This window comes from Salmo salar, chromosome ssa02, assembly GCF_905237065.1.
Source record: "Salmo salar chromosome ssa02, Ssal_v3.1, whole genome shotgun sequence".
NCBI lineage: Eukaryota > Metazoa > Chordata > Actinopteri > Salmoniformes > Salmonidae > Salmo > Salmo salar.
Window position 1 is genome coordinate 52,545,035 of NC_059443.1, and position 26,949 is coordinate 52,571,983.

General features: G+C 45.6%; 1 protein-coding gene across 6 annotated transcripts in view; it reads right to left on the reverse strand.

The window, feature by feature from the left end:
* Positions 1-551: 551 nt before the first annotated feature.
* Positions 552-26,949, reverse strand: part of LOC106585964 (homeobox protein Meis1) — a 47,835-nt gene continuing 21,437 nt past the window's right edge. For 4 of the 6 annotated variants that reach the window (XM_014172736.2, XM_014172753.2, XM_014172719.2 and 1 more), the window contains exons 9-13: positions 18,982-19,058; positions 7,010-7,068; positions 5,629-5,718; positions 5,113-5,210; positions 552-2,337 (exon numbers count right to left, since the gene is read on the reverse strand). In XM_014172736.2, coding sequence (XP_014028211.1) covers positions 5,152-5,210; positions 5,629-5,718; positions 7,010-7,068; positions 18,982-19,058 — 285 coding nt within the window. In that variant the 3' untranslated portion in view covers positions 552-2,337; positions 5,113-5,151. Of the gene's footprint in view, positions 2,341-5,112; positions 5,211-5,628; positions 5,719-7,009; positions 7,069-18,981; positions 19,059-26,949 lie in introns of all 6 variants that reach the window. The other 2 variants (XM_014172741.2, XM_014172728.2) reach the window with 2 other exon arrangements.

The window sequence follows — 26,949 nt, forward strand, 5'->3', positions numbered from 1 at the left end:
GGGAAGACTCTCATTTGTATCTAGCTAGGCCTTTCTCACTACTGAGTATCTTGGTAGTGGATAGTGGATATAATTTGTCTCTGGAGAGTCTCACAAAAGGACATCATATAAATAGTAGGCCTATGTCTATAGTAGAAGATCATGTTTTAGTAAGTGTCAGCATATTTTCAGTCCCTCAAATTCCAAGCAAGACTCATTTATATCTAGGCCTTCTCACTATTAAGCATCTTTGGTAGTGGATAGTGTAGTGTATTACATTTTTCTCGTGCTGGAGGACGCCACAATAACAATATGTCATATAAATAGTAGGCCTCTGTTTATATATAGTATAAGACCATGTTTCAGTGTCAGCATATTGTTTGTCCCAGTTGCAGCAAGAGTAAAAGTAGCCACAGTTTGGGAGGGGGTGGATATCAGTGAAGTGCATTTCAGCAGATATTTTATTAATAGTGATGCGGGAGTTCCACATCTATACCACATTATGCATCCCCGTATAACCTCAATTCATATTCTATTCTTCCAAAATAAAGAAAAATCCTCAAGTATCCTCAAACATTCTATATGCCACAACAGTTTATTTTGGTTAAACCTTTTTTTCTCACATTGTGATTCAAACCTGAGAGACTATAGGTCCTAGGTAAGTTTCTAATGTGTTATTCCAAGATATTGAAAGACAAGAACAAGAAGATAGAGCAATGTGCTTGTTCATTTAGTGGACCTTCAAAGCCCACCTGGTCTGTTCTCGTCGGGGTTCGGACGTGACAACAGCGTCCGTCATGCAGAATAACCTTTTGGCCTCAACAGCCTGCTTCCTTCAGCCACACCTCATACAGCAGCTGAGAAACCAAAGAGCGAGAGATAGCGACCCTTCTCTGTTCTTACCCACACCACCAACACTGAGGATGCATCACAAATGGCACCACATTCCATATAATATATGGCACTTTTGACCAGAGCCCTATGAGGCCTAGTCAAAACAAGTGCACCATATAAGGGGTAGGGTGCCATTTGGGACACAATCTGTGTCTGCATAAGCCCTTTCCACCACAGTCGGTGAGTCAAACAAAGTAATTAGTCAGTAAATACAGAGCTACCCAGGCGAAGCAGGGAAGGGGGCAGCCGCTAGGCAGGAAATCTACTGTGTAATTTTTCCCATCACTGTATTGTACCAAGCTGTACCCTCCTACTAACTGTCCGGGTTACTAACTGGGGTTTTGGTAGCACTTTACATTGAGTTGCACTCATACCTGTGTAGTAGCCCTGTAATTACTACTCTTATAGGCTACATGTAGCAAGGAAATCTGTAATTACACTCTAGTTACTTAAGTGTTTACAAAGCTCTTTACCACATAATATAAATTGTATGACAGGACCTCAAAGCATTGAAATGGTTCCTTTCTGTGTTGTTCATACAGCAAACTGAGAGAAACTGGTCCTGTTATTTATTTTTATTTTCAAACGCAAAGAGATTCGTGGGGGTAGGAGATAAAAGTCTATGAAAAAAGACTCACACACATAGTGTGAATTAGACAAGTCAAGTCCTTTTTTGAAAAACAGCATAGTACGGCAAAGCAATACCAGAGCACTTGCAATAGTTATTGTTACTTGTCCTTAGAGAGTTTGTGATAAAACTGTAAACAGGACACTATTGCCTCACCTTATTGTAATTTTCCATAATTACAACAATTTCATTATATAAAAAAAGAATGGTTTCCAGGGTGTTTGTTGTTTTAAAAAGACCCCCCAGTAAATACAGACATTGGCTTCTTCTCTGGGTACAAGTCCACTGCCAAGACAAGAGTATCTTCACCCTCTATAACTGTCCATGCAATGCAGCAGAGGGGGGAAAAGTGAAGGACTAAGTGTTTGTTTGTATTGGTTGAATTAACAGAGTATTGAAGTATCCACTGGAGAGCTCCAGTAATTGTAGTCCCCTGAAGGGAAGTCCTCACAAGGTCAGAAGTCCTCACAAGGCATGAGGGGGTTTCCAAGGCCTCTCATAGTCATGATGGTGGTTCAGCAACAGTAGCTACTCAGACTGAACCACTTGAAGGAAATGGGGGGAGTTGGAAAAGGGGGGGCGGGCACCAGCCCTACTGACAAACAGTCAGGTGATGGTGGTGAGTTTGGGCTGGGCACCAGCGCAATCGATATCGCTGGGTCACGGAAGAGTCACGGAGGGAGGGGCAACACTGAGAGATCATGCCCCAGTGGTGGGGCTGGTTGGTGTGAGGGTAGAGGTGATGGTAGGGGCACCAGTGAAGGTCAGAGTGATGCCCATATCCGTGCTGATCCGACCGCCATGGGACACGCCGTCCTCGGGAATACCTGGCAGTTCTGCTGGGAAAACAAACAATGAGTAAAATTGAAAACAACACCAGTGTGTACAAGTTACTTTAGCAATAAAACTGTGTAGTGTTACTTTAACACTATAACACTGTGTAGTGTTACTTCAACACTATAACTCTGTGTAGTGTTACTTCAACACTATAACACTGTGTAGTGTTGCTTCAACACTATAACACTGTGTAGTGTTACTTCAACACTATAACACTGTGTAGCGTTACTTTAACACTATAACACTGTGTAGCGTTACTTTAACACTATAACACTGTGTAGTGTTACTTTAACACTATAACACGGTGTAGTGTTACTTCAACACTATAACACTGTGTAGTGTTACTTCAACACTATAACACTGTGTAGTGTTACTTCAACACTATAACACTGTGTAGTGTTACTTTAACACTATAACACTGTGTAGTGTTACTTCAACACTATAACACTGTGTAGTGTTACTTTAACACTATAACACTGTGTAGTGTTACTTCAACACTATAACACTGTGTAGTGTTACTTTAACACTATAACACTGTGTAGTGTTACTTCAACACTATGACACTGTGTAGTGTTAGTTTAAAACTACAGCACTGTGCACTGTTACTTTAACTCCCACAGAGACATGTACTATACATAAAGAATAGGTCATGTGAAGCAGTTATGTTGTGTGCAGTGAAGCGGCACTACAATGGGGTGACATGTCGGGACAAATGGATTTCACCTATCCCACTAACTCTTAGATCAGTGTTCATGAAGGTAAGGAGAGGAGGAGGGAGGAAAAAGAGGCCATTGGTCGAGCAATTTAGAGCCGGCTAGAGTGCAGCACTCTGCAGCTGAGCAAGAGAGCAGTGTGGCTGACCCATTCTGTTTCACTGACACCAGGGGACCCAATCAACAGGCGCTACTTCCCGATTGGAGAGCAGAGGCTAAACGCCCCCAAAGCCTTATTTTGTCTTTCTTCTCTTTCGTTTTCTTTCTTTCTCCTGAGTCCCTTTACCGGTCCTCCCCTCAAAAGATGGCAACCCTGACCCCTTGGAACGATGTTAGAAAACCCTGGCCGAATAATTGGCGGAGAGGCTCCTTTAAACAATGGCCTCCAGCGGTGTTAGGGCGACGCACAGGGGTCAGTGAGGAAGTTCACCAAAGGATGCCTGAGGGGGTTTCTGGGTAGAGAGAAACATTTTGTACGGGGGGAAATAATCCTGTACGCTCGTTAATTTGTGGGCCCGTAATCGCCTATTGTCTGGGAAGGGAAAATTACGATTTTGCCCAGCCTTGGCTAATTTTGCGGAATAAGAAGAAAAGAAAGAAGGGGGCCAAACGACCAGAGAACAGTCATTTCTGCAGTGCAGAGGGGTCCGGGGGCTTCTGCATGGCTTGCTTCGGATCCGAACTGACAGGTGCATTGTTTCCCAAGGACCCATAAGCTCGATAATCGCAAGGGGAAGAAATCGTAATGCTCCTTCTGAGGAGTCTTTAATTGACTTTGGTTCGAAGTAATGTCGCCCAGTGACCGTATTAGAAAAACCCGCCGAGTCTCGAGTCTCTCGCCAGTCTCGGTCGTAAGCAGCTCGCTTAATCTTCCCCGTTCGCCGGGCTTAATGAAAATATCTTATGAAGGAACTGGAGCCCTTAATCAAATAAGAGGGGGAAACCATTTTATGTCCCTCGTTAATGATCAATTCATTCAATGGGACGTGAAAGAATATTGCTCATCTCTTATGATTAATTGACCCTGCAATCTTTGAGAACTTTACCTTAATTAGCCACTCAATATGGCCGAAACGTAACTGTGAGGGAGCTGGATGCCACCATCACTCAATAGATGGCAGAGGAAGATTGACTCTTAGTCTATGTCTGTCTTACTTCTGTTTCCATAGGATTTCAGATGCCACCTCCTACCCCATTAACAATTTTTATGTGACAAATTCGTTAGCACTATGGCTTTTCATCGAGCATTCACTTTGGTTGCTTCTAAACAAACATCGAATATGCACATCTGAGAAGTAGACTATGCTTTATTTTTTTCGACGGTTGACCCTTTGACAGTGGACAGCCATAACAAGTTCTTTCCCACAGTGCGTGTGAGAAGCGGGAGCAATGAAAGGTCGTTATTTCTGTCCACATGACCAGTCAAATAAATCAATTGGTCACACCACTGGCGTATACATATTTAATTTAGACAAAGTCAATTAGCTTTTGCCAGCCTTTTCATCCTGCTGCAATGTGGCAGTAGCTTTATGCTGCATTTATGTACAGTAGACTTTTTCTCCGTGTGTCCGTGCTAGCATACCACTTAGTATGCATGCCTTATACATTCTTCATGTTATTGTGAGCTCGAAAAGTATTGGGACAGTGACACATTTTTTGTTGTTTTGGCTCTCTACTCCAGCACATTGGATTTGAAATGATACAACGAATAGGAGGTTGAAGTGCAGACTGTCAGCTTTCATTTGAGGGTATTTTCATCCATATCGGGTGAACCGATTAGAAATTCTAAAGTATTGGGACAAATTCACTTATATGTGTATTAAAGTAGTCAAAAGTTTAGTATTTCGTCCCATATTCCAAGTACGCGATGATTACATCAAGCTTGTGACTCTACAAACTGGATGCATTTGCTGTTTGTTTTGATTGTGTTTAACATTATTTTGTGCCCAATAGAAATTAATGGTAAATCATGTATTGTTATTTTGGAGTCACTTTTATTGTAAATACGAATAGAATATGTTTCTAAACACGTCTACATTCATGTGGATGCTTGATACTTACAGTGCGTCCCTTTGGGCTCTGTGCTAAGTCCGCAAAGGGTCACATGTAGTGCCACTGTCCCTCCACGCCCATACCCATGCCCATCCCACCCATGGGCCCTACGGGGAGAGAAGAGGGACAAATTAGAGAGTTGTGAGTGAGGATGGGGGAAGAGAAGGGGGACAGCGATAAAGAGGACAAAGACTTATTATTTGGGTCAGTGAGGTGAGGCAATGCAAATATTGCAATGTGACCGGTCACACCTGGTCAAGACTGTGTCTCGGCAAGGTAGGGGGAGAGGGAGGGCAGGGGAGATAGGGTGAGTAAATAATACTGTGACAGGGGAGGGGTGAATGGGAACCAGTCAGGTCCATGGTTTGAGGGACTCAAAAGTTTGTGTGTGTTTGTGTGTGTGTGTTTGTGTGTGTGTGTGTGCATTCCTGCATGTGTGTGCGTGCATGTGTGCATATGTGCATGCGTGTGCATGTGTGTATGTGTGTGTCTGGGACGTAGGAGTTAAGAGATAGGAGTCTTTACCAGGTGGCCTGATTCCCATGTGTGTCTGGCCGTCCATAACGAACCCTCCCATTGGTTGACCATCTGGGGTGTAGGGCCCTCCTCCAGTCACTGGCGAAAAAACACAGGCCGAGACAGAAGGAAATGCTAATTAGAATATTGCATAAGTTTTAATTACCGGTGCGCCCCCATAAAACGTTCCCTCTCCCGGTTTGGTCTGTCCTCATTATTCTCTCACTATTATCCTCTAATTACAAGATTATTTGGGAGGTAATTTTCTTCATCAACAGGCTTAATTACTAACAAATGGCTTCGTATGTATTGGTAAGAGTTAATATCAAGTTGTCCTTATGGCTTATGCTGTGAAAGAGCAACTTGATATCAGCAAATAGATTACTGTTCTGGCAACTTGAACGTAATTACCTCGAAATACACAGCAGCACTGTAAATGGGAGATAAGTAACTTATAACAACACTTTGACTCATTAAACACAAACCGCTTAACCATGATTATAGTACGTAATTAAGGAACTACTTTTCCACCAGGTTACTATTTAATCCATCCACTATCGCTTATGGAACAATTAGTGGCGGAGGAAGGGGCTGTGATTCGGATTTCTGTCTCCCTCATATCATAAAGTGTAGGCAGCCCCAGGTAGAGAAGCTGGTTCTGGTTACATGAGCCGGAGCAACAGTTCAAGCTCCTCGGTCCGTCTTTGAACTTTACAGAGTCCCCCTAATGCAACCCTAACCCCTAACCCTCATCACAGGTCATAAATTTTACAGCAGCTCCAAAACAAGGCATGTGCCAGGGGACTGCTCTGTCTTTAGCAGAAAGGGAGAGAGAGGAAGAGAGAGAGAGAGGGGGGAAAGAGAGAGAGAGAGAGACTAACGAAGTAAACCAAAGTCCTACTCAACAACTTTTTACAGTAGACAAAATGTGTTTTTTTAATCAAAAAGTTTTAATTCTGAAATTACATTTCAATTTGTAAAAAAGCAAGGGAAAACGACTGGTCATATTTTAGCTTCAGTATCACTTGCTCCTTGTTTGTTTTTAATCCGAGGTCAAACTTTCAATGGACTGGCTAGTCAAAGTGATTAGCGTCTTTGTCTGGGCTAATCCTCTGAGTTTTAGTGGCCCTTCACTCCCGTAGTTAAGTCCGTCCGTCCGTTCAGTTAAACACATCGAAGACCAGAAGGGGCAAGACTGGAGATAGTAGCAGGAGAAATACACAACAGATTAATTTCTGTTTTAATTCATGTAAAAATGTTGAGATGTTATAAGATTTATTTTTATCTATGTTGACCTGTTTTCTTGACGAGTTCATATTCCTGCGTTGACTTGAATTGAAACAACTTTACCACATGAATTGAAACCCCTCAAATTTGACGGGAGACTTGCCTGCTCTATTGGACTGGTCGATCATGGGCTGAACTATTCTTCGTCTCGCGTTGATGAACCTGAAAGAGAGGGAATGAGGGAGGGAGGGAATGGGGGGAGGGCAGTGGAGGAGAGAGAAGACAGCAACACGTTATAAATGAGGCCTGGCGAGCAGCATATGATTTCAATGTACTGTTTTGGGACCACAGAGGAAAAGCATTCATTCACTTTGGCGTTACGAGAAGAAAAAAAGACTCGCTGTCAGCGATGGTTGCCTGACGTTGTCCAGGCGTCTCGTCTACACTTCACTAAAAGAACATGGAAACCTTAACTTCCTCTCAAACTGTGGCTTTCAAAGAAAAAAAATGGCTTCTTGGACAGTAACTGTGATTCTTATCAAACCAAACACCTGGAATATCTATGAGTTCATAGCAAACGGACACTGCTGGTGGAAGCATACACTTCTTTGATATCCACCAATACAGTAGACACTTGATATACTGTCTCTGAAAATGTTGGTCCTTTAAGTCCAAAACATTTCATGTCACAGCAAAATTCTATTTAGCTTTTCATTACATAAAATACACCAAGCACTGATTAAGTAAAGTCCTCAAGTACTAGTATAGTTTTTTAGTGTACCATCCCCTTAGCACACATCCAAACAAAGCTTATACAACTAAATCTCTCTGCAGTGGGATACATTAGGTGCATTACGGAATAGCTATGTTTGCAGAGAGTTGTCCTACATTCATACACGTCCCCTCTAAGTATAATTGTGCTCTTGAAAGCCATCATTCTGGTATGCATGATCCCTGACCTTTGACCCTGGCGGCCCCGTGACCCAGCGCCCTCGGCAGAGGAGCACTCTGGTCTTGCTCAGCCTAAAGCCTTGTGAACCCGCCCCGTGACCCCTGCCGACCCGGGGAGTGAAAGCTCAGTGGTTCCAACTTGATTTATGTCCCCCTGCCTTTTTACCCCTGGCGGGATGGTTCCATTTCATCTTTTTCTTCTGAAAAAAAGAGAGAAGAGAAAAGGGGAGGAACGGGTTTCCTTTTCAGGGAAACAAAAGCCACAACACTCCTTTCAGCAGGGCCCGAAAAAAGGCAGAAGCAGGGGGCGGCAGGGGGGCGGAGGAGTGGGAGGAGGAGTGGGGGGGGTGAAGATGAGGGGGAGAAGAAGATACTAAGAGAGAAGTGAGGGGAAGAGGCCCAAACTGAACTAGAAAACCGAGTCATATGATGAAGCCTATCTAGAGCCGCATGCTTTTTCAGTGTAATAACATACTGTATATCTATCAGACAATAAAATGTGGCTATTAGGTGATGTTTTGGGTGATATAACCATAAAAATGAAGGGGAACCAATTACTTTCATATCAACAAAGCCTTGACAAATGAAGCGCAAAGTCCCTTAGGCCAGAGTGCTTCCACAAAAAACCACAAGAAGGACACTTCCTTGATGATACTGTGACGAATCATGGTGGGGAGCACAGGGGGTGTATGTAGTGTTAGGGGTCTCAAAGGAGAGAGAGATAGAAGGAGAGAGAGGGGTGGAGAGGCTGTGGGGCACACTGTTTGTGTGAGAGCCCGGGCGCCACCACACACCCCCTAGCTCCGCCTTTTAAGCAGCCAATGAAAGGGGGAATAGAGCGCCATGTGGCGCGGCCAAGGCTGTGTCCTCTGTTAGGGAGTTAAAAGTTTCACCCCTCCGCGAACCCTTCACACCATGGGACTGCGTTTATGGCCCTGCTTCAGCCCTCCGCTTCCCACCGCACAATAAGTGCGACCATCCACCACTCTCTGGCTCCCAATCCCACAATAGAGGCCTATTCTTCGGACTAGACATGTTGTAAAAACCCTCCACTTTTGAAAAGCGTTGTTTTTCTGAAGAAAAACATTATTTTACGACGGCTTTGTATGATATGAACTTGTACGCTTAGCGTGTAGTGAAGTAAGCACTTCTAGATACAGCCAGGGTATCCACAATAGGGTTAGGGTCAATTCCATTTCAATTCAATCATCTCAGGAACTTTTGCATTGTCACGCCCTGACCATAGAGAGCCCTTGTTTCTCTATGGTGTAGTAGGTCAGGGCGTGACTAGGGGGTAGTCTAGTTTATATTTCTATGTTGTGTTCTAGTTTATATTTTCTATGTTGGTGTTTTGTATGATTCCCAATTAGAGGCAGCTGGTATCGTTGTCTCTAATTGGGGATCATATTTAAGTAGCTATTTTTCCCACCTGTGTTTGTGGGATATTGTTTTGTGTTTGTGCCAAGATTTTTTTTTTTTGGGGGGGCACAAGGGGTGGCCGGTCGAGCCGAGGAGAGTGCCAGAGCCCGAATGGCAAACTCTGGAGGAGCGTGTCGTCAGTCCACGGCCACAGAAAACCCAAGATTTTTATGGGGGGGCACATGCAGCTGGCGGCTGGGCAGAGGGAAGAGCCAGAGACCACAAGGGAGGAGATAGAGAGGTGATCGGTTGACCCAAGGAGAGTACCAGAGCCCGCCTGGGATTTGATGGAACAGTGTGAGGAGGGATACCGGAGAATGGAGTTGGCTACGAGTATGCGGCAGCGCAGGCGGGCTGAAGATCAGGTCATCAGTCCGGTGCCATCTGTGCTGGCTCCACGCACCAGATCTCCAGTGCGCCTCCCCAGCCCGGTACGTCATGTGCCTGCTCCCTGCACTCGCCCTGAAGAGCCAGAGACCGTCAGGGAGGCAATGGGGAAGTTGGGAGAGAGAGAGATGAGAGAGATGTTGTGCAAGTGTGTTCTGCTCAACATCCAACCAGAGGATCCGGTTAGCAGTCTGGTGCAAACTGTGCCGGCCCCACTCATCAGGCCTCCAGTGCGCCTCCCCAGTCCGGTACGTCCTGTGCCTGCTCCTCGCACTCGCCCTGAAGTGTGTGTCCCCAGTCCGGTACGTCCTGTGCCTGCTCCTCGCACTCGCCCTGAAGTGTGTGTCACCAGTCCGGTACCACCTGTGCCGGCTCCACGCACTAGACCTCCAGTGCGCCTCCCCAGTCCGGTACGTCCTGTGCCTGCTCCTCGCACTCGCCCTGAAGTGTGTCACCAGTCCGGTACCACCTGTGCTGGCTCCACGCACTAGACCTCCAGTGCGCCTCCCCAGTCCGGTACGTCCTGTGCCTGCTCCTTGCACTCGCCCTGAAGTGTGTGTCACCAGTCCGGTGCCACCTGTGCCGGCTCCACGCACTAGACCTCCAGTGCGCCTTCCCAGTCCGGTACGTCCTGTGCCTGCTCCTCACACTCGCCCTGAAGTGTGTGTCACCAGTCCAGTGCCACCTGTACTGGCTCCACTCACTCGGCCTCCAGTGCGCATTCACAGTCCAGAGTATCCAGCAACGGTACCCAGTCCAGCTTCCAGCGACGGTTCCCAGTCCAGAGCTTCCGGTGACGGTTCCCAGTCCAGAGCTTCCGGGGACGGTTCACAGTCCATAGCTTCCGGCGACGGTCCACAGTCCCGAACCTCCTGCGATGGTCCACAGTCCAGAACCTCCTGCGACGGTCCACAGTCCGCAACGTCCTGCGACGGTCCACAGTCCGGAACCTCCTGCGAAGGTCCACAGTCCGGAACCTCCTGCGACGGTCCACAGTCCGGAACCTCCTGCGACGGTCCACAGTCCGGAACCTCCTGTGACGGTCCACAGTCCGGAACCTCCTGCGACGGTCCACAGTCCGGAATTTCGTGCGACGGTCCACGGTCTGGAACCTCCTGCGATGGTCAACGGTCCGGAACCTCCAGCTCCATGGCCGGAGCCTTCCCCTGCGCCGATGCCCAGTCCAAGCACGGCCTCCAGTCGAGCTCCATGGCCGGAGCCCTCCGTTGCGCCGGTGCCCAGTCCAGGCACGGCGTCCAGGCACGGCGTCCAGTCCAGCTCCAAGGCCGGAGTCTTCTTCTGCGACGTTGCCCAGTCCAGGCACGGTGTCCAGTCCCGCTCCCATGGCCGGAGCCTTCTTCTGCGCCGGTGCCCAGTCCAGGCACGGCGTCCGGTCCAGCTCCGTGGGCGGAGCCTTCTTCTGCGCCGATGCCCAGTCCAGGCACGGCGTCCAGTCCAGCTCCAGGGCAGGAGCCTTCCTCTGCGCCGGTGGCCAGTCCAGGCTCGGCGTCCAGTCCCTCTCCATGGCCGGAGCCCTCCGTTGCACCGGTGCCCAGTCCGGGCAAGGCGTCCGGTCCAGCTCCGTGGGCGGAGCCTTCTTCTGCACCGATGCCCAGTCCAGGCACGGTGTCCAACCCAGCTCCAGGGCAGGAGCCCTCCTCTGCGCCGGTGCCCACTCCAGCCATGGCGTTCAGCCTGGCGCCATGGTCGGATCCGGGGTCTGGGGGGGGCTACGACCCGCACCGGAGCCGCCCCCGACACTAGTCACCCCCCTAACCCCCCATTTGGTTTCAGGTTTTGCGGCCGGAGTCCGCACCTTTGGGAGGGGTGGGGGTACTGTCACGCCCTGACCATAGAGAGCTCTTGTTTCTCTATGGTGTAGTAGATCAGGGCGGGACTAGGGGGTAGTCTAGTTTATATTTCTATGTTGTGTTCTAGTTTATATTTTCTATGTTGGTGTTTTGTATGATTCCCAATTAGAGGCAGCTGGTATCGTTGTCTCTAATTGGGGATCATATTTAAGTAGCTATTTTTCCCACCTGTGTTTGTGGGATATTGTTTTGTGTTTGTGCCTGTGCACCACGTAGTCACGTTTAGTTGTTTGTTTATTTGAAGTTTCACTTTGGAGTAAAGATGTGGAACTCTGCGCCTTTGTCCCGTTCTTAGGACAACCGTGACATGAATTGAAAAGCCTTCACTTTACTTTCACTTCCTGAATTGACTGAATTGAAATGGAATTGACCCAAACCCTGATCCACAACTTTATAAATACTACCTCACCACCAAGCACCATCAAATGTACACATACATAAAAACACAGCCCAAAAAGCATTTTCTGTTTAAAGTAATGCCCTCAAGAAAGAACAACCCCAACAACTGAAATATCCTCCTTTAGCTAATTTGGTGCGGTGGCATCTGTTCTCGTCCACTGTAGGCTGCAGAGCTGGAGCCTCTGCACGGTGAAACGCCTCTCCTGTGAGGATTAAAATAAACGAGCGCTCCCCTCCAGTCTGGGCTCCCCTGGTCGTAAAATGGCCCCTAAACCCACCTCCCCGGGTGTCATTCTCAGGTCAGCATCCCCCTAACCCCCCCCCTCCCCCAACTCCCCCCTTGCACGCCCGCCCTTGGGTGTGTTTGAATAAACCAGTCCAGCTGTTTGCCGTGAAAACGCCATTGACATCATCCCCCCCTCCCCCCTTCTCACCTGTTCCAATCAGCATATGGCCCTGTTATGAGGTAGGGTGGACTTAAATGCTCAGCAACCTCTCCACAACCTCTACGCAACCTATCCTACTGCACTTAGTATGTGACTGACAAACGAGCCCATGCATGTGCAGTATATTCAAAGCACTAACAGCAATGTCAATTGAACGATGACTATGCAATGTGTATGTCGAGGAAATAGACTGTGCTGCTGCTTCATTTAAATCAGTGGTGTTAAAGTACTTAAGTAAAAGTACTTTAAAGTACTACTTAAGTAGTTTTTTGTGGTATCTGTACTTTACTTTTCTATTTATATTTTTGACAACTTTTACCTTTACTTCACTACATTCCTAAAGAAAATAATGTACTTTTTACTCATACATTATTTTCCCTGACACCCAAAACTACTTTGAAAACTTAGCAGCACAGGAAAAGGGTCCAATTCACACACTTATCAAGAGAACATTCATGGTCGTCCCTGCTGCCGCTGATCTGGCGGACTCACTAAACACACATGCGTTGTTTGTAAATTATGTTGGAGTGTTGGAGTGTGCCCCTGTCTATCCATAATAATAAAAAACAAGAAAATGGTGTCGCCTGCTTTGGTTAATACAGTATATGGAATTTGAAATGTTTTATACTTTTACTTTTGATACTTAAGTATATTTTTTACCAAATACTTTTACACTTTTACACAAGTAGTATTTCACTGGGTGACTTCCACTTTTACTTCAGTCATTTTCTATTAAGGTATCTTGACTTTAACTCAAGTATGACAATGTAGTACTTTTTCCACCACATAAATTCCAGAGAGGACATAGAAAAAATGGGATAAAAAACGTCAGTGCCAGCCGCTGAGTTGAGAGGCCAAACGGCTCTGAATTCCTACACACACGCTCGAATATCTGTAACGTTCCACCGCAGCCGGCGATTCCAAGAACAGTACTTGTGTGTATGTATGTGTGTATGTGTGTGTGTGTGTGTGTGTGTGTGTGTGTGTGTGTGTGTGTGTGTGTGTGTGTGTGTGTGTGTGTGTGTGTGTGCGCGCATGTGTGCCAGCGTGCTTGTACACACACATACGTGCATACGCGCATACATGTATGTGTCTCTGTGTGTGTGTGTGTGTGTGTGTGTGTGTGTGTGTGTGTGTGTGTGTGTGTGTGTGTGTGTGTGCACATTTGTGTGTCCGTGTGTGATTCAAAGGTTGGTGCTTTTAACGAAAAGGACATACGCGGGGGTCGCTCACAACTCCCCACGGCAACATTAGGCTCTGTTGTTGAACAGTGGGAGGCCATTACCTCATCACTAAACCCCCCTTACCCCCCTTACAACCCTCAGTGGGTACCTCTCGCCAAACTCAAAGGAGTGTTTCCATTAACTAAACTGTGAACCCGCCATCTCTCCATACACAGACAGACACACACAGATACTGGTAGAAGATAGAGATACACACACACACGCACAAGTTCATTTAAAAGCATATATGGGAGAGACACCAACAAGAAGGTCTCATTTGCAGTTTTCTGAAAGCAAAGTTGGCTAAACTCGCGAATTCATTTGTATTTCTCAGCATAATACAAGAGAAAAACCTGGACTCCCTCAGAAAATCAGCTCACCAGCCAGGTTACCACGGTAACAGACAAATAATAGATGACACAATATTAGCATTGCTGCTACACTAATAGCAGGAGAAGTCATCAATCTCCATCAAATGAAACAATATTTCCCATACCCCACCCCTCACCACCCATCCAGAATGTGCAAGCATCCTATCTACCCCTCTATTTATATTCTTCCTCTCCCTCCATTCCCCACCCACCTCTCTCACACCCCTGATTCCCATGGGGCCCGTGTGGTACCACTACCTGCATGCTAGGTTGAGCAGCTAACCAACGCCCCTGAGAGCCTATCCTGATTGTGTCCCTAATGGCACCCTATTCCCTATATAGTGCGCGACTTTTGGCCAGAGCCTATGGTCAAAAGTAGTGTATGGGGCACTGGTCAAAAGTAGTGCAGTATAAAGGGAATAGGGTGCCATTTGGAACACACACAATGTTTCACGACCTCACCGTCCTTGAAAGAGGAAAAGTGTGTAGCTGAGTGTGCACTAGCAACCAGCTGGGTTCTCCGCTCTACCTGGCTACAGCACATGTCCTTTCTGTATGAGTTTTGAAACAGAGTGAAACGGGAAGGTACAACTGTGAACTGTCCAATAACAATGCAAATTTTCGCTTTCCATTGTAAGACATTTTTCTACGGTGTGCCCGACTGAACAGGACCCAGGCAGGCATAAGTGCTGATTGCAGCTGAGTGTGCAGGAACACGCTGGGTTCTCCTCTCTACCTGGCTACAGCAGCTGGCCTCTCTGTGTGAGCCATTACCTTCCGCCCAATAACCATGGCAGTGTGGCACACCGCGGGCCATCTTCGCTAGTTTTTGCTAATTATTACTGCACTATTCAGGGAAGAGCGAGTTTGAGATTTCAGATCTTTGCGGCGCATGTATTTGTATTTGTATTTATTATGGATCCCCTCTTCCTGGGTTACAGCAAAATTAAGGCAGTTATATACAATAAAAAAAATGACATTACATTTCACAACACATTAAGTATGTGTCCTCAGGCCACTACTCTACTACCACATGTCTACAACACAAAATTCATGTGTAAGTGTGTGTATGGTGCGTATGTTATCATGTGTGTGTATGCGTGTGTCTGTGTCTGTGTGTGTGTCTCTACACAGGCCCCGCTGTAACATAAGGTGTATTTTAATTTGTTTTTTAAAATCAGATTTTACAGCTTGCACGAGTTACTTAACGTGGAATAGAGTTCCATGTAGTCATGGCTCTATTTAGTACTGTGCGCCTCCAATAGTCTGTCCTGGACTTGGGGACTGTGAATAGACCTCTGGTGGTATGTCTTGTGGAGTATGAACGGGTGTCTGAGCTGTGTGATAGTAGTTTAAAAAGACAGCTCGGTGCATTCAACATGTCAATACCTCTCAGAAATACAAGTAGTGATGAACTCAATCTCTCCTCTACTTTGGGCCATGCATATTATAAATGTTAGCTCTCTGTGTACATTTAAAGGCCAGCCGTGCTGCCCTGTTCTGGGACAATTTTAAGTCCCTCTTTGTGGCTCTTGACCACACTACTGAACAGCAGTCCAGGTGCGACAAAACTAGGGCCTGTAGGACCTGCCTTGATAGTGGTGTTAAGAAGGCAGAGCAGCAATTTATTATGGACAGACCTCTCCCCATCTTAGCTACTGTTGCATCAATGTGTTTTGACCATGACAGTTTACAATCCAGGGTTACTCCAAGCAGTTTAGTCTCCTCAACTTGCTCAATTTCCACATTATTCATTACAAGATTTAGTTGAGGTTTAGGGTTTAGTGAATGATTTGTCCCAAATACAATGCTTTTAGTTTTTGAAATATTTAGGACTAACTTACATATTTCTTGCCACACATTCTGAAACTGACTGCAGTTATTTGTTAAGTGTTGCAGTCATTTCAGTAACTGACATGTATAGTGTTGAGTCATCAGCCAGTTGCAGGACATTAGTAAAGATTTTAAAAAGTAAGGGCCCTAGACAGCTGCCCTGGGGATTGCCTGACTTTACCTGAATTATGTTGGAGAGGCTTCCATTAAAGAACACCCTCTGTGTTCTGTTAGACAGGTAACTCTCGATACACAATATAGCAGGGGATGTAAATCCATAACGCATTGATAACGAATGATTGATAATGTCAAAAGCAGCACTGAAGTCTTAAAAAACAGCTCCCACAATCTTTATATTCTCAATTTCTCCCAGCCAATCATCAGTCATTTGTTTAAGTGCCGTACATGTCGAATGTCCTTCCCTATAAGTGTGCTGAAACTATGTTGTTAATTTCTTTACTGTGAAATGGTAACAGACTGATTGGTCGGCTGTTTGAGCCAGTAAAGGGTGCTCTGCTATTCTTGGTAGTACACTTTCCTGTAGTCTTAGATTGAATAGATGGCAAAGAGGAGAAGCAATTATGTCCGCTATCATCCTCAGAAATGTTCCATCAAGTTGTCATACCCAGGTGGCTTGTCATTGTTGATAGACAACAATACTATTTTCACCTCCTCCACACTCACTTTACGGATAATAAAAATGACAATAGTTGTCTTTCATAATTTTGTCAGTTATGCATGGATGTGTAGGTTCAGAATTTGTGGTTGACATGTCATGCCTACGTTTACTAATCTTGCCAATGAAATAATCATTAAAGTAGTTGGCAATATCAGTGGGTTTTGTGATGAATGAGCCATCTGATTCAATGAATGGAGCCAAGTCTGTCTTTTTGCCCAAGATTTAATTTAAGGTGCTCCAAAGCTTTTTACTATCATTCTTTATATAATTTATCTTTGTTTCATAGTACAGTTTCTTCTTGTTTTTGTTCAGTTTAGTCACATGATTTCTCAATTTACAGTACGTTTCTGGCTGTGCAGCCAGACTTATTTGCCATACCTTTTGCCTCATCCCTCTCAACCATACAATTTTTCAATTCCTCATCAGCCCACAGGATTTAACCGTTTTTACAGTCATTTTCTTACTGGGTGCACGCTTATTAGTAACTGGAATAAGCAATTTCATAAATGTGTCAAGTGCAGCATCTGGTTGCTCCTCATTAAACAGCAAATATTATTTACATATACATATGACCTCTTATACAATATATTAGGCACAGCCTTTGAAATGTTGGTTTTCCTAGATATAGCTACTATACAGTATTATGATCACTACATCTGATGGATTTGGATACTGCTTAAGAGCAGATTTCTGCAGCATTGGTAAAGATGTGATCAATACATGTGGATGATTTCCTTCCTGTGATGTTTGTAAATACCCTGGTAGGTTGACTGATAACCTGAACCAGGTTGCAGGCACTGGTTACAGTTTGAATATTTTTCTTGAGTGGGCAGCTTGATGGAAGCCAGTCAATATTTACATCACCCAAAACAATAGACCGCTCTGTTGATATCACATACATTACTAAGCATTTCTCACATTTTATCCAGATTCTGACTGTTAGCACTTGGTGGTCTATTGCAGCTTCCCACAAGAATGGGCTTTAGTTGAGGCAGGTGAGCCTGTAGCCATATTACGTCAACAGCATTTGACATGAGATCCTCTCTAAGCTTTACAGGAATATGACTCTGAACAGAAATGGCAACACCTCTACCAGTGGCATTCCTGTCTCTTCTGAAGCTGTTGAAACCATGTCTTGCTACCACTGTATAATTAAAGGTATTATCTAAGTGAGTTTCAGAGATAGTCAGTATATGAATGTTATCTGTTACTAGCAAGTTATCGATTTCATGAACCTTGTTTCAGATTCAGATTAAGATTCAGTGTTTAATAGTTACATGTACGGGGTTGCAGGTGTGATTGCAGGGTACAGTAAAAATCTTATGCTTCACGCTTCAACATGCAGGACTTAGTGAAAGAAAAGAATGAAAATGGCAATAAAACAACAACGATAGAAATAGAAATAGCACTATATACATAATAACAACTGTGGCAGTGATGAATAAATAAATGTTCATTGAAGTGGAGGCAGAGTAAAGACTATTGAGGGGCTGTGGTGGGGTGGAATGACCATCGGGGGAGCACCATGACTATGGACTAAAATAAAAACAATACAAATTGTAATAAAAAAAGTTATAATATAATTAACAACCGCAATAGTGATGAACGTCGTTAGGGTAGGCTACATATGTTAATGTGGGCTATTTTTAGCACTTCTGGGATTCGTGATTGTTTGTATTGCTTTACTGGGAGGCTTATCAGAGGTAGACATGACAGGGATATTTATGTTGGAGCTGATAGTGCAGGGTGAGCTGCACACAAGTGGACTTCCTATTAGGGCAAACCGCCTCAGTGCTAACAGTATAACTCCAGTTCATAGGCAAATGATTAGTGCATACAACAGCTGTAGAATTGACAGAGGATTGTTCTGTGGGTATTCATTTTGACAGATGCATATTGGGAAATGCTGTGCATAGTGTATACATATAAAGGCTAAACAGTAGTTGGAATGGTGTAGAGTTAAACCATAAACCATTGATTGCATTTTCTGTATTCTGTATTTGCTAATGTATATTGCTGCGTATTTTCGCCTAGGCTAGGGTTCAATTGGATAGCATGTCTGTACATCTGAAGACTGAGATTTCTCATAGAGTGATTGAATCATCATTCTTGTCTATGTTTTGCCTCCATAACCAGACAGCATTAAACACCTTGCAGGCTATTACCTCATACTTTGTCAATAACTGTGGATATTTATTCATAAAATAGATCAAAGTACAGTGAAATGTCCTACTTTCTTCTTTCAGATCAGTAAATTCTGTAGTAAATGCACCCCGCACCACTGGAACTATTCTACATGTTTCCTCTCATTCCAATTAACTGGGGGGGATATTTTCGGGTGTTCCCAGAGGAATTAATCATTCAAATCATTAGATGCAGGTTGCCTGGGGTGGAGTAAACTAACTAAGGCAGCATCCCAAACGGCATCCCATTCCCTATATTGTGCATTACTTTTTACCAGAGCCCTATGGGGAATAGGTTGCCATTTAAGACGCGGCCTAAGTATTACTGCCATGTAAACACATGCAGACACCAAACAACCCCAATCCAACTCACCAATTGTTGACTTGTAGGATCGTTAACCCTGTGTCCTGGGCCAGTTGTTTCTTCTGCTCTTCCGAAGGGTAAGGATGCTGTTTCAACGAGAAAAAGAAAAAGAAAGACCATATGAATATAAAGGAAATAGTAACTGAAGGAAAACAAAAACTGGCTTTTGTGTTGTTTGTGTTGTTGTGACTGTGCTAGCAGCGGCAGCTGCTAATTAGCATGAACAAACCGAGGTGTGGCTCCAAAGACTCATTAGGGCAATATGAAATGGAATCATAATTAATGGTGTGTGTGTGTGTGTGTGTGTGTGTGTGTGTGTGTGTGTGTCTGTGTGTGTGAGCCAATTAAAGAGTTTACCCGAGTGGAGAAACAGCTATATTAATTACGGGTGATACTCGTGCTTTGCACATACACACACACAAGCTCAGACACACACACACACACACACACACACACACACACACACACACACACACACAAAAGCTCCTGATATGCCCTAGAGTTTCTCTTAGCAGTGGGGGGATATAGATACAGGCGTGTGGAGTGTGTGTGTGTGTGTGTGTGTGTGTGTGTGTGTGTGTGTGTGTGTGTGTGTGTGTGTGTGTGTGTGTGTGTGTGTGTGTGTGTGTGTGTGTGTGTGTGTGTGTGTGTGTGTGTGTGTGTGTGTGTGTGTGTGTGTGTGTGTGTGTGTGTGTGTGTGTGTGTGTGTGTGTGTGTGTGTGTGTGAGCCAATTAAAGAGTTTACCCGAGTGGAGAAACAGCTATATTAATTACGGGTGATACTCGTGCTTTGCACATACACACACACACACAAGCTCACACAAGCTCACACACACACACACACACACACACACACACACACACACACACATACACACACACACACACACACACACACACACACACACAAAAGCTCCTGATATGTCTTAGAGTTTCTCTTAGCAGTGGGGGGATATAGATACAGGCGTGTGTGTGTGTGTGTGTGTGTGTGTGTGTGTGTGTGTGTGTGTGTGTGTGTGTGTGTGTGTGTGTGTGTGTGTGTGTGTGTGTGTACGCGTGTGTGTAGAGTTGGGAGTGTAAGTCACACGGGAAGAATCCCAATGCATTTAACAGTGCTCCCTTTTCTATTTACTTTCCACTCCTACTCCCTAATCTGAAAGAACTGGATAGGGGAGCACTATGTCAGTACTAAACCAAGCCTATGGCTTTCAACCATCTCCAGACCTCTCAACTCAGTGAGAATAAGGGAGCTATGATATAGGAAAGGAGGTCAAACTATGGATTGACCATAAGAGGAAAAGGTCAAAACAGCTACTGTTCCAACACTTCATAGGCTGTATCACATCCGGCCGGGATTGGGAGTCCCATAGGGCAGCGTACAATTGGCCCAGCGTCGTCCGAGTTTAGCCGGGTAGGCCATCATTGTAAATAAGAATTTGTTCTTAACTGACTTGCCTAGCTAAATAAAGGTTAAATAAAAAATGTAAAAATTACATCTAATGCTATTTAACATTAGAAATCAGACCTCCACTGTGACCAGTTCAAACCATCTGAGATGCCAAACACCTGCAGGCCAATTCCACATAGGCACAAAGCTAGAAATGACACGCTTTACACCTGAAGAATATCTATCTACCACATCCTTTTTCTGTGGCGACAGGGAGAGGGTCTTTGATGTTACTGAGTTTTTTTCATTGACGCTGAATCAATTGGTAATGGATGCCTTGCCCTCTTGCTTCCATGTGATTTGATTGTAGGTAATTGGCCTAAACGGAGTCTAATTCGCCACAGAAAGTGATAATCTCAGTGTCGCCTCATCAAATTGTCCCTCGCTGTCTGTCGGCCATGTTCCATGTTCCTCCAAGTGGCCTTTGTTCCTGAATAACGTGGATAATTCTATCAACTAAGAGAAGGAAAAATAGCAGCAAAACATTTATGAGAAAATGTGAAAAAAACTTGCCTTGAACCAATCTCTACAATGACATTCATAAGGAAAAACAAGTTAAGATACCATAACATCTTCCCAGAACACAAAAGTGAAAGCACAGTCACACACATGCACACGCACGTACACAGACTTCCGCACACACACACACATAGGAAAGGCTGGTAACCTCAGGCCTAATTTCAGAGTTTCCACTCTGGGCCCCAATCCCGACCCACCCGCTCATTATGAATTATAATCCTGTTAGCAAGGACTAGCGGCTCTAACCGACCCAGAGCTAACCGCCCCAGAGTTAAGGCCAGGCCATCCCCAACCCTGTAATCAGCACTGAGGCCTGGGTCCTGTTCAGTAGGGTACACTGTGGAAAAACGCTTTGTAACCGAAAACGTAAAATATGTGTCCATATTGGACGAGTTCAGTATCTTCCCCTTTTTGCTCTGTTTCAAAAGCTTTCTCCCTACTGGACATGACCCTTGGCTCTGACGCAAGGAAGATGAAGTTGCCTCTCAACGCTGATCCAAGGTGAGTTTGTGATTGTTCACTATAACGGTTACCGTTAGGATTATAGCATTTAAAGCTGATCCTAGATTTGTGCCTAAAGGGACATTATACTCGGAGCACTCTGACATGAATGGCGACACAGGTCTGCTGCCAGCTAGCAGCCACTCCATGCTCAGGCAAGAACTGCTCTCTAGCATGCTGGGACAGAATGAAACCATGCCCTCCAGGTGAATGACTAACAGACACCAAATCTCCAAGGAGACAGAAGACACCAACAGCAAAAAAGTAGTGCAGAGCAACACAAATACTCAGGGGCAACAGAGCTGAGCTAAGGCTTAGCTGAAACAACTAACCTGAACATGAGCCTAACTTGGCTTAGAATTCCAAACAACTGACTCTACCTGTAACTGAAAGTAACTTGTCTTATCTTCCAAGCAACTAGCTTTTACAAACAACTACCTCTACCTGAAAATTAATATAACTTGGCTTAGTATCCAAAATAACTGACTCTACCTGAAAATTAACGTAACTTGTCTTAGCTTCTAACACAATTGACTCTACCTGAAAATGAATGTCACTTCTTTTCAACTATTAGCATGGGATACCGAGACTACCAACAGTCAACAGGCCTCTATTTCCCTCCCTCTCCCTCTCCACTTACAGTCAGCCTGACCACTCTGAGGGGAACACCTCGTCACCATGCCTTTCAGCACCACATTAACAGCAACAGAGGGAAGCGTCGTCAAGCAGGCCGATCCTAGCAGGCAGGTCTAATCACATCAAATGGAAATGTGGGCTTTACTGTCAAACTGGCGAGAGAGTCAGTGTTGGAGAGGTGTTGGTCAGAGGGGTTTGTAAACACACACATGCACATGTGCGAGAATGCACGCATGCACGTACACACTCACGCATACACACATGGACATAATGTACACATACGCACACACACGCACACAAACACATCATACACTCTTCCACCCTTCTACAACACACTACAACTCACATAGTGGGCCCTGACTTGCCTGGTGTCGACCACTAAGTGGCTACTGCTGGGCTGTGGGTTGTGAGGCAGCCTAGGTGGTGACAGGCCAGCTGAACCAGTCTCCCACCTAGCAGCCATTCATCCAGCCAGGCAGGCTGGCCAATGTAGGCCTTAAACAGGGCCCAAAGCCCCAGGCTACATTCCTCTGCTGCTAGCCCCAGCAATGGAGCACGTCAACCAACCCCATCCCCCAAACAAGGGCCTCTAATGAGTGGGAGTACCTACTACTGACCAATCTCATTAGCAAACAGCAGTAACAGAATACGTGGCATTTCACGGCTATGGGGTAAGAGGGGAGGCAAGGGGGCATGCCACTCTATTCCACACCTGCTGGTTGGAGGGAAGGGTTGCTGTGAGGAAATGGGGCTTTGAGCTGCGAGCTCTTTGAGTTCACGACTGAACGATCAGCCCGGGCCAATTCAGGAGAAGTTTTGGGAGGGTGATTATGTTGTTTACTGGAGCAGTAAACCTGTTAGGAGGTTGTAATTACTCCTCATTTGGAGTGAGGAGCCGCTCCGAGGGCGGTCGGTCCAGCGCGCCCACAATCGGACACAGCTGAGTAGGACAGGGGCGAGAGGTGAGAGGAGAGAGGAGCGGCGAAATAGTGGAGGGTAAACGTACTGTATATGAATCATCATCTCAGTCTGCAGAGTTCACCCATCTTTATTTAACACTACATCCCTAGAGAGAGCCCTAGCTTTAGACGGGGTGTAATTGAACTACAGTAAGGCTAAATGCTAAACTTCACAAAGAATTCAAAATCCAGTGCTCTAAACAAACTCAGATTTGTTAGCATTTTGCCATTAGTGGCATTTTGGCAAGGGTAAGGAGAGGGACACTCCAAAAAATGCATCCAATGTGTGTCCAGCTGCTATAGGGGAAAGCAATCAAGACAAAACATGAATTGCAGAGCAACACCAACGAGTCAGGTTTAACTGCTGAACTCGTCTCTAGTGCACCCCCAATCAAACTAAAGCTTCCCCCGTTCACTGTGTACTGCCATCTGCCAATCTCCTCCAATGTCCTGGGTCCATCGGCCCTCTTCTCCTCACTTCATTATCTTTTCGGGACTAAACACTGCCCATTTACCTTGTCAGAGAAAAAGGCCCCAGCCAGTGATGTATGTGACCACATGCTGGATTTCTGGGGAGGTCAATAAAGGCGACCCCCGCTGGGCGCTGAGTCCCAAGCCCTGGAGGTCCCTGGGGGCCTGTCAAAAAGGTAATGGATGATGTTTTCACTGCAGGGTGAGGGACCCAGAGAAAGAGCGAAGACCATCCCCTGACACAATGGGGCGCCAGCATTGGATAAATGAACTCAGATGCCCCACAGGTCTCCTAAAAATACCCTGTTTGGCTGCCCCATCTCTCTGCTCCTCCCTTCTTTGTATGTGTCTCAAATGGTACCCTAATTCCCTACATAGTGCACTACTTTTGACCAAACCCATATGGGCTAGTAGTGCACTATGTAGGGAATTGGATTGCCACTGACTCCAATAATCATCTTCTCATTACTTCCAAATATTTCCCTGGAACTCAAATAACTCAAAAAACTCAAATAACTCAAATAACTCAAATGGGTATCGAGAACAAAAAGGATCTAAAAGAAAGGTTTAAAAACAGTGGCAAGAAGAACTTCAGATATTGCTACCCCAACAAAGAGGCGCATTCAGCTAAAAAGGAGGGTCATATTTTTAGTCCGAGAAGCCAAGACGTGATTATACACCATGTGTAATGTTCTTTATTCTGTAATTGGGTGGCGCCAACGATTCTGAGTGCTTGCTTGGATAGAATTAAGGTATAATCAGGAACCGTAGGTCCCGGGACTAAATTTAATTTACAAATATGAATATGGATAGATGGATTCGTCACACGTACACGAGTGGCGCTAGTCGGGGTGGTTTGGGGGTGGGGGGGACAGTAAATACACAGTGTGTATGGGGGCAAGCTTGGGAAGTCCAGGGACTTTGGGGGGGCAGGAGAGACCAGTCAGGCCAAGGGCAAGACTGCATTATAAATGTGCCTCTGGGTAGACGGGGGGAGGGGGATGGGGTTGGCTGGCTGCCGTTGGCATGGGACAGGAATTCCCAGCCAGGGTATAGGCTGCTGTGTGGCACACCATAGTTTGCCATGGGTGATTGGCACGTCAACATCCAAGGGGGCTCTGGCAATAAACAACCAATGACGAATGGGTTCAAATGACCTGTCGAACTTTGACCTTTGATGATCCCGGGGCGAGAGGGGATGAGGTCATTCCAGGGGCTTCCTGTGAAACGCTAGCCAGACTCCTCTTTTTTCTGCTTAGGAGGGCATTCCTTTTTCCAGAGGACAGGAAAGCAGGAATGAAAATGTTTCTGCATTGCATGGGTTATGTGCACTCTAAGGTTCAGGAATTAGGCCATCTCCACCCCAGTTCAGAAGTTCTCTTCACCTCTGTGTAACCAAAGCATTCCTTAACTCACAGATTTGGATGTTTTTTAATTACAGGTAACTTGAAATGTATTCAAACCCAACTTCAATAAACAAAGTTACAGTACGCTTAGCGACCCAGTACAAGTTCTTTCCCACCTGTTTCTGCTCAGGTTTGGGTACAATGTGCTTTCAGGGTTGGTGCACGCATTATTATTACAGCACATCTGTGAGCAAGAGGGTGGCAAATTAGCCTTTAATTGCATTAACAGGGATTATGCCTTCCACTTGCTTTTTGCTTTTTACATTAAACACTTTGTAAAAAGAGAAGCGAAAACATGTGAAGAAAACAGCACGTTCTGCTGTGGTTTCTCTTTTACAAGCTGTGGCTCCCCTCTCACTCGCAGGCTTAAATATTCTGTGCCCAACTAAGAGAAGAAAAAAATCTCAAATGGAAAAAAACTAATTCTTAATAAAAAATGAGGGAGGAAACTTGCTAACCCCTCCCTCACTCCTCACCCCGCCTCCTATCCCCCTCACCGTGGTAACGACACGCCAAATCCCCGTGGATCTTCCCACAATGTAGTGGGCATGGCAACAATCTGAATGCCTGGGTTTCGTCCCATTACCCTATCACATAATTACCTTTTCTTTGGGGAGCCCCGTATGCAGAAAAAAAGCAGAGGGGGCTGTTTCCTAAATGGCACCATATTCCCTACATAGTGCACTACTTTTGATCAGAGCTCTATGGGCCCTGGTTATAGGTAGCACACTGTATAGGGAATGGGGTGCCATTTGGGATGCAGTCAGGGTCTCCTTTGGGCTTTTCTGGGCAACGGCTTTCGTTTACCACAAATTTCTTGATCAATTAAAAAGGAAAATACCATTTGTGTGAGTGGGTAAAGAGAGGGAGTGGAGGAGGAGATGGGGGGATGAAAAGAGGAAGAAAAGGCCTGTGGTTCCCTGCTGGAGGGGCAAGAGTGCTGCCCCATTTCTCACCAGAATTCCTGGTACACACACACACGCACACACACATCCGCAGCCAGCTTGCTAGACCACATGCATGAACCTTTACCAAGTCCTTGGGAATCGATACAGTGTAAATGGAAGATACTGTGCTCATAGTTCTAAATACCACTTAACTGACAATGCACACAAACACACACACACAAACATTTTACTCCCCAGAGAACCTGGGAATGTCTATGGTCAACTCTCTGTCCCTACCTCTCTTCCTCCCTCTCTCTCTCTACCTGGGTTATCTCTCCTCCCTCTCTCCTACATCCCATCTGCTGCAGGCTGCAGCCACCCAGGTTCAGTGGTAGGTCCTGGCAGCCACCTTGACTCCCATTGAGACATCCCGATTTAGCCTCTCCTTGTATGGAGCCTGGCCAGAAAAAAGGGGGAAAATGCCTACATAGCAAAATCCTCTCAGTGTTTCTCTCTCAGTGCCTGCTGGCCAATTGACTAGCTTGTTAACTTTGGCCAAAGCTATAAATCAGATATGTCTATGTCTGTCAGATATGTCTCCCTTTAACAGTCTTTATCCGTGAGGCTATGGACACAGATAATATTGTCTCCCTTTTTACTGCTACTTCATTCTAGCTCTCACTCACATCGATAGCCATGAAGTGCTTTGAAAGGCTGGTCATGGCTCACATCAACAGCATCCTCCCGGATACCCTAGACCCACTCCAATTCGCATACTGCTCCAACGGATCCACAGATGATGCAATCTCAATTGCACTCCACACTGCCCTTTCCCACCAGGACAAAAGGAACACCTATGTGAGAATGCTGTTCATTGACTACAGCTCAGCGTTCAACACCATAGTTGCCCACGAAGCTCATCACTAAGCAAAGGACCCTGGAACTAAACACCTTCCTCTGCAACTGGATCCTGGACTTCCTGACGGGCCGCCTCCAGGTGATAAGGGTAGGCAACAACACGTCTGCCACGCTGATCCTCAACACTGGGGCCCCTCAGGAGTGTGTACTTAGTCCCCTCCTATACTCCCTGCGTGGCCAAACACGACTCCAACACTATCATTAAGTTTGCTGATGACACAACAGTGGTAGGC